The following is a 14,277-nucleotide window of genomic DNA, read 5'->3' as shown; positions in this document are numbered from 1 at the left end:
AGTTGGAAAATTAATGTTTGGCATGTTGTGTTTGAACCACACTTTTATTTATGGCATGTTAGAATGCATGATTAATTAAATTACATGCTTAGTTATGTTTGGAATATTAAAAAGGAATTTTATTATGGTTCAAATAATTTTTATTGATGCTTTAAGCATGAGGAAGGAGCTATATAAGTGTCTATGTACACAAGGAATAAATTGTATGTTGGTGCCTTTGTGCACTTAAGGTGTTTTTAACACCGAGGGATAGGATTTTTGGCGCTTTATGCGTTTAAGGTGTCTTTGACACTGAGGTAGAATTAAAAATGGTTCAACATTAAATAATATGTGGTCACTAATTATTCAAGAATTAAATTGGTATGTTTGGTTGATTGAATAATTATCGTTGATTGATTTATTATGCTTTGAGAGTCATCACCAAGTCCAATAACATGTAAATAACGTAAAGTGAAAGAGATTACGCACCAAGGAACGTATATACCTTGAGTATGAACAATGGGCGGAGTTATGGGGTTTTATATTTAACAATAACTTCTAATGGAGTACAGGACGCTGTACATTCCTTTTTATTTATTATTATGCGCAGGAATTCCGCCACCTTTGAGTGGTTTTGTCGCTAGCACGGTTAGCTCACGTATCAGTTAACCTGAATTTATTTGGGGGAGGTATAGTTGGAAACCCGTTCGATGCGTAATCAACGCTAAATGAATTATTTAGTGTCTAGTTAAAGTGTCTTGTTGATTGTTGTGTGTGCTTGTAAACAGGTGCATCGAGGTAAGTGTGTGTTGATAGGTGAAAGCATGTTAGTGTGTTTAATTACGCTTACGTACTCAGCTTTGCTGATTGTGTGTGTTTGTGTGTTTGGCCATGTCTTTATCTTGGCCCTATGATGACCCATTTTTAATGGAGAGTAGTGGGGACAACTAGAGATAAACTTTTCAGGTATTGAAGCATATTCATGACAGGGCATGAGTGAAGAGTGAATCATGCTAGTTTCCAATAGTTTACGATGTGTTTTATGCTTTGTTTATTTATGATACTTTTCATGTGGACTAACGCGAAGGCTTGGTTTTGGAACGGTTTTGAATAAGGGCCTTTAATGGTTCCAAGTTGTAGTTTGATTTTATTTGACTTTGTTTGTTTGGTTTTTAAATTTTACTTTCGTTTGGTTGACTTTTGAGTTGACTTGTTTAAACGGTTTTTAATTTAAAGTCTTCCGCTGTGTATCTTTGATAGTTACCTTAGCCGTTTTCACGGTGGCGTTAATGTCTTAGATATCCCTAAATCGTATTTTAAAAAGTAAAGTGGGTATTTAAAAGAAAGGAATTTCTAGGGTGTTACAATCAGCGTAATAAGTTGATGCAACTTCTTACTGGATTAAACAAGTCTTATGATCTAGTCATACAAACATGTTGAGGTCTGATGTTCTTTCTCCTGTTACCAAGTCTTATTACATGCTACAGCAGATTGAAACGCACAAGAAACTAAATGATGTTGTTGATCTATTACCAGAGTTTAGTGCTCTAGCAGTGGATCTTGAGGTGCTACTTCATAGCAAAGGAGAGTTTATAAGAGGTTGAATTATGATAAGTCTTGTGATCATTGTAAGGCTAGTGGTCATACTATTCAAGAATGTTTCAAGATCATTGGTTATCCAGAGTGGTGGTCAACGCTGAAATCAAAGACACATGTGAAGACTAATTCTGGTATTCTTGGAAAAGCTCCAATGGAGTTTAATGGTGGAGTTGGTTCTTGTTTTGATGGTCTAGATCCTGCTGTGGTTTCAACTGTGTTCAACAAGTTGTCGAGATGATATAAAGTGGCAAAGAAATAGCATCTGATCTTATCACTATAGTTAATTTTGCAAGTATTACTTCTGTTCATAATGCTCAATTAATGAAGAAATCATTTAATCAGAATGCATGGATCATAGATAATGGAGCATCAGATCATATGGCATCAAACTTAGCTTAATTCACATATAGCAGCAGTATTACTTGACGGATAAATTAAACATATTAAGTATTCAAGAACAGTTCAATTAACACCAGAAATTTCTATTTCAAACGTCCTGTATATACTAGAATTTAGGCGTAACCTCCTTTCTGTAGGGAAATTGCTTGATCAAACCTCTCTTTTGACTGTTTTTAGAACAATTCTTATGTTTTTCAGGACCTTAAAACTAAACAAGATATAACTTATGGAATCAAGTCTTGTGATCTTTACAAGTTTTCAAGGTATCCCCTAAATTTTCCTTCTAAATCTAGTACTCATTCTGATACTGTTATATATAATTCAATTACTTCAATTTTTAATAAGCCTAGTATTGATGTATTACATGCTAGGTTAGGACATTTGTCTTTAAGCAAGATGAAACATGTATCAGAATTTTTCTCAAGCAATATACTTGTGATTTTAATTGTGAAGTATGTATGTTTGCTAAGCATCATAAAATGCCTTATTCAGTGTCTGATTAATGGCTACTTCACCATTTGATCTTGTTCATATAAATATTTAGGGTCCTTATGCTCATAGTTCTTTATCTGGAGCTCATTATTTTATGACTATATTGGATGATAATATTAGAACAACTTGGACTCATCTCATTCATAAGAGGCTCAAGTACAGAATGTTATAGCTGGTTTTCTTGCTTATGTTGAGAATCACTTCAAGGTTACTATTAAGACCATTAGATCTGATAATGGTACTGAAGTGTTGAAAGAATTATGTACCCTTTTGTTTTTGAACAAAGGCAATGTTCATCAGAGAAGTCTTCCTAGTGAACCTCAACAAAATGGGATGGTTAAAAGAAAACATAGAAGTTTATTAGAGAGAGCTAGAGCTTGGATGTTTCATGCAGCTTTACCTATCAAATCTAGAGTGACTTTATATATATTGGCTGCAACATATTTGTTGAATAAGATTCCATCTTCTGTTTTGGGTTGGTTAAGTCCAGTTGAGAATTGTTAGGAGTCAAACTTGATTATAACAACCTCAGGGTGATTGGTTGTGTGTGTTTTCTAGGTCAAAAGCTTCCGGATTAGTTTGCTTCAAGGTCAAAGAGATGCATATTTTTGGGTTATCCATATGCTCAGAAAGGGTATAAGCTTTATGACTTGGATACTCACAAGATAGTTCTGAGCAGACATGTTCATTTTGTGGAAAATGTTTTTCCTTTAAAGGATTTAAATTTAGATGATGCTATTTTTCAGCATTCTATATTTTAGCTGCCTTCTCTTTCTGTTCAAAATGATGTTCTTTCTCAAAGTTCATCTTCAGAGTCATCTACTCCATCAATTCCTCATTTCTTTGTTCATTATAATTCTTCTCTTGATCTTTCTTCTTCTAATTCTATTCATAACTAAGATAATATTTCCAATTCTCAGTTAGTTTCTATACTCTGGTTCTAAAAGAAATAGGAAAATGCCTAAGAAGTTTAATGATTATATAGTGTCTTAATTTACCCAAATCAGTCAATCATGGTAGTTATATTTCACATAGTTTTAATGTGTTTACCGAACCTTCTTTGGTATTTCTTGGAGGTGCTGATGCTTCAAGTCTCTCTAAGGTTCTGAATGTTGAGGAACCTAATTCATACAATGAAGCTACAGATAGATTAGAATGGGTTAAAGCTATGAAGGATGAAATAGATGCTCTTGAAAGGAATGATACTTGTTAGATTACTAAGCTTCCTATAAATAAGAAGACAATAGGTTGTAAATGGATCAATAAGATCAAATTTAAACCTAATGGTGATGTTTAAAGATGCAAGACACCTTTGATGGCAAGAGGTGATAGACAGATTCAAGGCAAAGATTACAAGCATACAGTTAGATCGGTTGCCAAGTTGACAACTGTGAGGCTAGTCTTGCTATTGCTGCCGGTTTAAATTGGGATGTTCAGCAACTTGATATCAATAACGCGTTTTTACATGGCTTCATAGATGAGGATATATAAATGCAACCTCCTTTGGGTTACAATAAGGTACAACTAGGTTAAGTGTGCAAGCTTAAACGTTTCCTTTATGGGCTCAAGCAGGCCTCGAGGCAATGGAATGTACAACTTTGCAAATTTTTTGTGGATTTTGGATTTACTCAATCACACCAAGATTATTCAATTTTTTTTTCATAGCAATGGTTGCAAGTATACTGTTATAGTAGCCTATGTTGATGATCTACTAGTTGTTCGGAATGATCCTAATTTTATTTCTGGTGTGAAGCAAGCTCTTCATTATGCTTTTACAATAGAAGATCTTGGGAAAATCAAGTATTTTCTTGGGATTGAGGTGACAAAATCTAGTGCAAGAATTATGTTGAATCAAAGGAAGTATGTTTTGGATATGTTTATTGGTACCAAAATGGAGCATTGCAAAACAACACCTTTTCCTAGTAAAAAAGGTCTTGCTTTGAGTCAGCATAAAGGTGAATTGATGCAGGATCCTAAAGTATACAGAAGACTAATTGGAAGGCTCCTTTATGTGAATCTTACAAGACCAAATATCCTATATATTGTGTAGCAATTGTGTCAATTTTAAGTGCACCATGAGTTACTGATCATTATCTTGCTGCCACTCATGTTTTGAGATATTTGAAAGGCACACCGAACTATGGTCTTTTCTATGCTGCAAACATTGATTTGAAGCTGTCAGCATATTGTGATGCTGATTGGGGCAATTTTTTTAGATAAAGGAAGATCTCTTACAAGATATTGTGTTTTCTTGGGAAAATCATCGATCTCATGGGAAACTAAAAAGCAGAAGGTTGTACCAAAAAAAGCTACAGAAGCAGAATATCGCAGCATGAGTCAAACAATAGATGAGGTCATCTGTTATTTGGGTTGTTGGACTGTTAGATGATTTATGTATACAGGCTCCTAAGCCTATCACTCTATTTTGTAATAATGTAGGAGCACAACACATTGCAGATAATCCTTGTTTCATGGACAAACGAAGCATCTCAGGAGGAAGCACCACAAGTTAGATGTTCATTATGTTTGAGAAAACGTGCAGCTTGGGTTCATTAAGACTACTCATGTCAAATTTACTCTTCAGTTGGCAGACATCATGTCCAAAACCTTTAGGCACTAATGAGCATCGATTCCTTTCTCAGCTGATTGGTCTTGTTTCTCAGCCTTGTGTTTAAGATTGGTCTGGGTTTTTCACCAAGTCAATCTTAAAGGGGGGTAATGAGCTAACCCAGCTCATATTTTGGATTGCAATCATGGCAATTATGTTAAGAATTTTGTTTTGCATAACGAAATTCAAGTAGTAATTTGCTAAGATATTTTGTAGATTTTGTTTAGAATCAACCTGTAATTGTAGAGCTATATATATTAACCTTTGTTTGGGCCAAGTCCATTATTCTATGCCCAGTGATCAGAAATTACAAAAATATCGCTCCATGATCCAGCCTATCATTAATGATAATAAAAATTTGATTTTCGATTTTTCTCTAGATTTTCTCTCTTTTCTCTGATTCTCATTTCTTAGAGAACACTGATTTTCTCCGGCTCACAATAAAGTTTTCAACCTAATATGCATCATATCTATGTAAAATCTTAAAACTCATACAAATACTCAATGAGAAGAATGATAAAATAATTTATGTGTATATTTTATATTGAATGATATGATTAATTGGATGGGTGACAAGAATAATTGGTTGGAAGACATAGTCAATTGTCAGGACAACTACAATTTTGATTTTGTAGTCGTGGGATGACATGTTATATATATATATATATATATATATATATATATATATATATATATATATCTTTTGTATAAGCTTACTGTAATTTGTTGCTTAGGTGATATGTGTAAATGTTTGCAATATATATCGGCAACTATTTGAATATGATTAATTAGCTGGATGACATGGTTAATTATTGAATGATATGATCAATTATCAGAATGATATTAGCTAGCAATTGTGGGATTATATATTTTTTTTGATATAATTTATCTACAACCTCTGTTTCTTATTATGTGCAACAAATAAACTTTTTTTATATCTCGTAAATAATATCCCTTTGTTGCAACTAATAAGAAACAAAGGTAGTGTTTTTTTTTTTTTTTTGTTAGGCAGGATGACATCATTTATTGGTTGAATAATTGGTTGAATCCTTCCGAGGGGGAAGAAGAGGTAAGGAAGTTGCATCACTAAATGTCTCTGGTTGAGTTCGGTCTCACAATCTTATGATTGTAGGTTGCAAACCTTCATATTAGACCAAGTCTTATTTGGTTAATTAAATATAATCTAAATAGGATCTTGCTAACAAGCGCCCCACAGCGTTGGATAAGGGATTAATATGTTATTTAAAATAGTATTAAGTTCGGAATGCATGATAAAATCAAGCGTCGACCAGTGTAATTAATGTTAATTTTACTATAATATTTTTACATTTAATTATCTTATCTAACGTCACGGGGGCACTCGTTAGCTTTTACCATCTTAATAAATCAAATACGACTATAACTAAGGGCTTGTTCTCATAGACTGAACTCAGCTGAACTGAAATGAACTGAACTGAATATTTTATAAGAGATGGAAATTAGGAGCTGAGTTGAACTGAACTGAACTGAAATGAAAATAAACGTATTAGAACATACCCTAATTTGACTCATATCTATCTTAATTAGTTTTTGAAATAAAATTAGAAACTCTGATTACTTTCTTTTCTAATAATAGTGTACTCCATTCTATGTATAGCATTAAAGTACAAGCCCATGCAAAATCAATCTTATAACAGTCAAGATATAAAGCAATTGGGAAGAAATGGCTAATTATTAGCTCAAAGTTAATTCATTAAATATGTGTTCAATCAAGTAAAGTACTATCCATTTCCAAAAAGATAGCTAAAGCTTGTCACATTGGACGATTACCCTGCAAAGTTGCCAATAATTTGGGAAAAAGAAAAAGTTTGATTAGCATAGCTATTCTACTTTGATAACACTGGCCCATTAAAATTTGGTGTCAATCAATATCATTGACGCCAAAAGTCCAAGACCTTATACTTTCCACATTCATAGATGAACTTAACGATTGAACATTATTGTTACTTACTGTCATAAAAATCTTGATATAACGTATTGATGTAATACTTCCTCCATTATTTTATCCTAATATGCATAGGAAACATGATAATTAAGCTGTTTATTTGATAAAAAATGAAAAAAATAATAATAAAAGAGACTCATGTGAGGAAAAGATAAGAGAATGTTGCAATAATGCCAATGTATATGAAGCTTCTAAGAACAAAAATGTTGCAATATTCAAAGAGAGAAATAAGTATTATTGTACTCCGTATTATTTTATTGTATAAGTGAAGGAGATATATAAAATGATGTGTATAAAAAATTTCGAATATCTTTATCATATAAGTAAAGAGGAAGCTAAGGAGAAGTATCCACCTACTTAAAATCCATTTATATTGTGCTCTTATGATTTCTCAAACAATAAGTGGCGATTATAGTTCAAAATCATCCGTACAAAACGATATGTTGTGATACTCCGTATTAATCTATTAACTATTATTAAAACAAAACGTTGCTGATATCAACCCTCAAACTATCTTACGTGTCATTTTCGATCACATTAAAATTTTTCCCTCCAATTCTATGTGTGATGTCATCAATTATTAATTTTTTTTTTTAATTTACAATTTTGACTTCAATGCAAAAATTGTCTATATAAATTTCAATTAAGCAAGTTTTTCTCCTAAATTATAATTTTACATACCTAAATTGTTTGATATTTGATTGTGATTTCAAATTTTTACTTTCCTTAAATGTAAATTATTTTAATATCAATTTTAAACTTTATATGCAATGTAATACAACAAAATATAATATAAATTACAAGAAAGATTAACTCCAACGGAGCAACGCACGGGGATAACCTAGTAAGCAAATAAGCATTAGTGAAAGAAAAATGCCAAATGTTCTCAAATTGCCACAATAAAAAGCAAAACTAATTAATGCAAACCATTGTGGTTGATAATCCTATATTATTTTTACACAAAATTCACAACAATAATCAAATATATCGATCAACTAGAAGTTGAATGAACTAAATTTAAAATTCACACATAGATCAAAGTTAGTGTATAAATCAACAAGAGGAAGTGACTCCAGTAATAAAGAAAACACCCATCAAACACTACTTTGGCTTAATTTTTTTGGTGTTTAAGCAGCCTCAAAGGATGGGGTGAGAATCGATCCCACGATCTTCTGATATCGAGAGGGAAACTCATACCACTTGAGTTATCTCTCACTCTCACTTTGGCTTAATGGGTAAGCCTATATCACTAAACTTTGTGTGTGAAAATTGACGTATGTTCAATTTTTTTGTCTTTACAATTATTTTTTATTGGAAAAAAAAAAACAAAAAACTAGATTAAATAATTGAAATCATGTACTACATTGCATAATTAGAATACAAAAGGGTAAGAAATTAGATGTCACTAGCAGATTGAACAATTATGTTGACCTATATGCATTCTAAAGTCTATTCACATCGGATGCATAAAGAGCTAGTAATCAGCAACTATGATGAAAAACTAGATTAGCCAATAAATCTGACCTTGACACTTCATTTTTTAAATAAGAGATCTTGACATATTTAACTGACGAACAAGAGGAAATATAAGCAATGTCACATAATATAAAGGTTTACTAAACATATTATAAGTACAACAAATTACACACTAAAAATGGTTATCAATGGAATAAAGTTGATCAACAATACCCAAAACCACAGCACAAATATGCTTAAAACCATCTTCTCTAACCTTGAGCACCGTTGGATAATCCATATCGCGGTATCTTTTGAATGCATTGTGACAAGCATTCGGGTAATCAGAGGCCGCCATAACATGCATAGAAGCATAATCATAATTTTCCATGGACAAATCTTGGAGTGTAGACTTGAGAGAATCATTAGCATAAGTATACTTAGAAGCACATAATTTGTATACATTATTCTTCATATTAGTATCACTTGTACCACTACTTTTAGGCACTTGTGAATGCTGTGATGATAAATAAGCATAAGTATCCGATGCATTGGCAATTCCAATATTTACCATAATAGTTGCTAGCCCTTTGAGATCCGAATTCGAGCTCGAAGGGTTTGATTTCAAGGAAGAGATGCATAGATCAATGTATTGAGTGTTCTTACATGTTTTTTGGATAAAATCTTCATCTCCTTGAACTACTTTGATTGTGTTATTGATGAAGAGAAAAAGAATTAAAGATAAAATCTTAGAGTATTTACCCATTTGAGGTATGTTAATTTTGTTGTGGAATGAAAATCAAAAGGCTAGATTTATGAGTAATTTTGGCTCATACAATTGATGTTCACTAAAAAATGTTATGTAGAACTAGTATTATATATAGGTGAACTATTTTGTTTGATTATACTTTATTGATAGTAAGGCTAAATTTGGAGGTAGCCCACATGACAAATATATAAGTTCACGGGTCAATATGAATTCACAAATTTTATTAATTTCAAATTTCTAGAGTTCTCCCCACCAGCTTGTATACACACTACAGGATTACAAGTAATGGATTAAAGATTTAGTGAAGTGGGTGTGGAGTTGATAAAATATGAGGAGATTTCAAAGTTGGATAAATTAAATTATTCATTTTAATCTTCTTGCTCAATGTAATGGGATAACATTAACAATCTATCTTTCAATTTAAATTAATTAATATTGTATTATATCTTAGATATTGTATCTAATGTTAAAATTAATTCATATATTGTTATTGTTATTAATTGTTACTTGTATTTTTTTAAAAAAAAAATTAAAATTTGATTTTCTTTATATCCAAGAACTCATATGATGTGCTAACTCTACTCAATCACATATTGAATGTACATCACTTGACCAAGCACAAGAGCACATTGGAGTGTTTATATACTAATATTGCACAAGTATCACACAAATTGGTGATAGGTGGAGTAGCAAACCAATTGTATATATTAGTTATTCTCTCTCTATTTCTTTAATGTTGAACAAATAGTTCTAACTCACATATAGATTATTTTTCTAATATTATTGCACAACCGTGCACCATCATATAAAATTTTACAAAGTATTGTTTTTACAACATGTACACTATAATCAAAATTACATCTTATATTAATTTGAATCACTCTAGCCTTTTTTTGGGTGTTAGTTTAGATCGAAAAGTGGAAACGACTCCATTTGGATTGTGGTGGATAAACTTACTAAATCTATAGTGTTACAGTGTTTATACCCGTAAAGCGAACATGCATGGAAGACAAAACAACTTGCAAAGACTTAATTAAGAACTAATATTTTGAGGCTACATATAGGGATATCGTTTTAGAGGTGACCGTATTGCAAGTATCTTTTAAAATTACAAAAGAGTGTGCAGACTAACTATATATGGTGCAGAGTCCGATAGAAATATCTTGGCGCAAGCCTACCCATGACATTCTGTTGAAAAATTGAGTAAACTATTCATTTAAACGACTTCTTTTTTAATTTTGTGCTTAAGTTTTGGGTAGGCAGTAATACCTCGCATTTTATTGTATTTTATAATTAATTAATGATTTTTTAAAATATATTTTAAGAACTTAAAAATATTTATGTCATTAGAAGGGGAAAAAATATTTATTTACATAGTTTTACATAAAGATTGTTGATTCCAAAAAGTATTTAAATAATAAAATAAGTAAGCTTTGTAGTACTCCCCCCATTTTTTTTTATTTGCATCATTTGGTGATGCGCGGAGTTTTAGGAGAGTAATATAATATTGTGAGTGGGTGAATAATTTATTATAGTGAAAGTTAGATGGGACCATGAAAGAGATAAAATGTGAGGAAAAGTTAATATTTTTATTATATAAGTGGGGGACCATGAAAGAGAAAGAATGTGAGGAAAAGTAAATATTTTTATTATAGAAGTGGGGAGCATAGAAGAGAGAGAAATGATAAAATAATTTAAGTAGGGTTTAAAATAAGAAAGAGAAATGATAAAATATAGTATAAAGTTACCAAATAAGGAAGTGATGCATTTTTTTTTAAAAAAAACACCCATAAAAAGAAAGTGATGCATTTAAAAACAAAAACGGGGGGAGTATTTAAAAACAAGGACAAGGGAGTCTTTCCTATCATCAATGTCACTTTGGTAACTACCCAAAGTTGATTTTATAAGGCCTATAAATATCCCATGTGATCATGAAATCAAAGAACAAATTAATTAAAAACCATAAACCCTACTCTCCATCTCTCTCACTCCCTCGATTTGTGTGCACCATTGAAATCCATCCATCTCCGACTAGTAGTCGCCAACTAGCAGCTACGACCCTCCTTTTCCTCCTCTTTCAGTTTTGGTTCGTTTGGTCTTATTTTAATTATGTTTTGTAAAAAAAAAATAACTCTCTCTCTCTCTGATTCAATTTATTACTGTGTATCATATTTAAATATGTTTTTATTAATAATTTAATGAATTTTTATAGAAGATTTTTTTTTAGGAAAATTGGACGGTGCCTTATATTATTAATTTATCCATCAAAATATATGGGGAAACCTCACAAGGACTATAGTTCTCCCATATCTGTTCAACACCAAAAGGCACAATGCGGGCTAAATTATGGGCAACAGTATTACCCTCCCGCTTTACATGACACCGAGAGATAGAATCGAAGCTAGAGCTAGTACATAAAATATCCTCAAGCAATAAATCGAGATCAGTGAAGTAAATAGAGCCCTTGCAAATCCTGTTGATAAGAACTTGGCAATCGGATTCAAGAATGACGTGGGAAAGGTTATACCGTTTAGCTAACCTCAATGCCATGATAGTGGCCTTACATTCAGCAATGGCAGGGGGCCAGATTGCACGAAAACTCCTTGTGGCAGCAAAGATTACATCCCCCTGCCAGTCTCTAGCCACCACACCCAGTCCTACCCAGCCATCATCTCGAATTGAAGCATCACAATTGAGCTTTATGACCCCTGATGGTGGAGCAATCCACGTCTTGGAGCTGCTGGCCTTCTTTCTCCCACCAATACTGCCATAAATCTTTGTAGTGTAGGCTATACAATCGTCTGCCAACCTCTTCACTCGGTCAATTAGTGCGGGATGGAATGAATCATTCCCTTTGAAGACCTTATCATTCCTCCTATTCAACAGACACCACATCAAAATTGCACTTCTACACCTCAATTACGACTTGTATTTGCCCCAAGACTCAAAGCAGTCAATGAAATTCATATCTTGCGGCCATAATCTAAGCTTTGAGCACCCACACTCTTCCCATAAATCCTTCATTGTATAGCAATAAAAAAAAAAGCATGGCGCATTGTCTCTGAAACCGCCACACACCAAGGGCAAGTCATATGCCGATACTTTAGATAAGCTCTAACTGGAAGCGTACCTGTGCACATTCTCTAGAGAAAATGACGGATTTTGGGTGTAACTTCGAGCTTCCAGATTTCAAACCAGGACTTGTGAAAGTCGTCGAGGTTGCATGATTTGCCTAACATATATGCGGTCTTCACTGAGTATCACCCGTCCATTGAAAATGCCCAACTCGCTATATCTGGAACACTTCTCGAACTTAGTGGCAAAGCAAGAATGCAGCGACTATCTTCATCATTGAAAGAGTTCAAGACTTGATCTTCATCCCATTCTCTTGTCTCGTGCTTGATCAAGTCACTTACTCTCTGCAGCTCGTCACAAGGAGGAGAAGAAATAAATCTACTTTCTTCACCAATAATCCAGGGATCCTGCCAGATATTCACTGAAGTGCCATCCCCGATTCTCAATAAAAGCCCTTCCTTGATCAAAGCCTTGGATGACCATATACTACGCCATGAGAAACAGCTTGACCACCCGTGAGTCTAGAAAGGTCTTGCCAGCGTAGTATTTTGCTTGGAGCACTCTACTAAGAAGAGAGTTCGGATGGCTAACAAGTCTCCAAGATTGTCTACCCAAAAGCGCATCATTGAAGACACTAAGGTCGTGGAAACCCAAGCCCCCAAGACACTTGGGTGTACATAAATCGCTCCAACTCTTCCAGTGCACTTTCCTTGAATTGTCATAGTTGCCCCACAAAAACCGAGCCATCATGCGGTGAATGTCATGAATAATTCCTACTAGCAATTTGTAAACACCCATAAGATATGTAGGAATTGATTGAATCACCGATTTGAGGAGAATTTCTTTTCCAGCTCTAGATAATAATTTTTCCTTCCAGCCATTCAATTTTTTCCAGATTCTATCAATAAGTGCCGCGAACACCATCCGCTTATACCTCCCGATAATCGTAGGAATGCCTAAGTATTTCCCATGCTGGTCAACTCGCTTCATGGCTAGGACTCCTAACAACTCCTATTGTGTATCAACATTGACCCCTTTGCTAAACGAAACCTCCGATTTTTCATAGTTAACTTTCTGTCCGGAAGCTGCCATAGAAGAATTTATTATATAAAAGTAGTAGGAATTTTGAATTTTTATTGTGCAAAATCTCTAGTTTTATGAACCCTATATTTCCAAATTGGTAATTTAATGTCTAGAGGACGAAGTTAGGTTTTTTTTTTTTTTTTTTTTTGAATTTCATAATTGTTTTACCATTAAATTTGTATAAATTAAAAAACTTTAATAAACCATAAAAAGAAAAGCATATAAAATATTTTAATTTAATTATCAGATTTATTTTGAGGGTTTAAGGCTTGAAAATATTTTTGCATTTTTACAAAAGTACAACAATTGAGTTTTAACAAGAGGGTTTATATTACCCATTTAAAGGTCAAAGATTTAAATTGAACATTTTAGATTATTAATTAAAGAGGTTTTAGAGTGTTAATATTTTGTTGAAAATTTGTAATTATAAGGGATTAATTATGTTTTTATATCTTTAATTATAGGTTACTCTAAAATAGAATGTTTTTAGTTAGTACCACTAGTTTAATAAGACACTACAAAAGGAACATATGCGCCTAGGATTGATTTAATTAATTACGCATATTATCATGTTAGGAATTTTATATTGATATATCAAGTGTGTTATTAGTATCATGATAGCTTGTTATGATATTTGATTAATTGAATTAATTTGGTAATATATATATATATATATATATATATATATATATATATATATATATATATATATATATATATATATATATATATATATATATATATATATATATATATATATATATATATATATATATATATATATATATATATATATATATATATATATATATATGCTTGCCCACTACTACAAAA

General features: G+C 32.4%; 1 protein-coding gene and 1 pseudogene across 1 annotated transcript; both read right to left on the bottom strand.

Moving 5' to 3' along the window:
• Window positions 1–8,567: 8,567 nt before the first annotated feature.
• Window positions 8,568–9,380, bottom strand: LOC145637886 (cell wall / vacuolar inhibitor of fructosidase 2 pseudogene; annotated as a pseudogene).
• Window positions 9,381–11,529: 2,149 nt separating this feature from the next.
• Window positions 11,530–13,350, bottom strand: LOC145640274 (uncharacterized). Its single transcript, XM_081691575.1, has 3 exons — window positions 12,952–13,350; window positions 12,550–12,767; window positions 11,530–12,160 (listed from the first exon to the last, which is right to left on the bottom strand). The coding sequence occupies exons 1-3, from the start codon at window positions 13,348–13,350 to the stop codon at window positions 11,530–11,532; spliced, it is 1,248 nt and encodes a 415-aa protein (XP_081547701.1).
• Between the last annotated feature and the right edge of the window lie 927 nt (window positions 13,351–14,277).

Source organism: Chenopodium album, chromosome 7 (genome assembly GCF_948465745.1).
Source record: "Chenopodium album chromosome 7, dcCheAlbu1.1, whole genome shotgun sequence".
Classification (NCBI taxonomy): domain Eukaryota; kingdom Viridiplantae; phylum Streptophyta; class Magnoliopsida; order Caryophyllales; family Amaranthaceae; genus Chenopodium; species Chenopodium album.
Note: the sequence above shows the minus strand (reverse complement) of the source record. Positions and strands in the feature narration are given on the sequence as shown.

Coding starts and splice junctions, on each gene's coding strand:
- LOC145640274 (XM_081691575.1), bottom strand. CDS start 13,350: ATGAAGCGAGTTGACCAGCATGGGAAATACTTAGGCATTCCTACGATT. Junction 12,768..12,951: donor GTAGACAATCTTGGAGACTT/GTTAGCCATCCG, acceptor AATATCTGGCAG/GATCCCTGGATTATTGGTGA. Junction 12,161..12,549: donor TGGGCATTTTCAATGGACGG/GTGATACTCAGT, acceptor TCTGTTGAATAG/GAGGAATGATAAGGTCTTCA.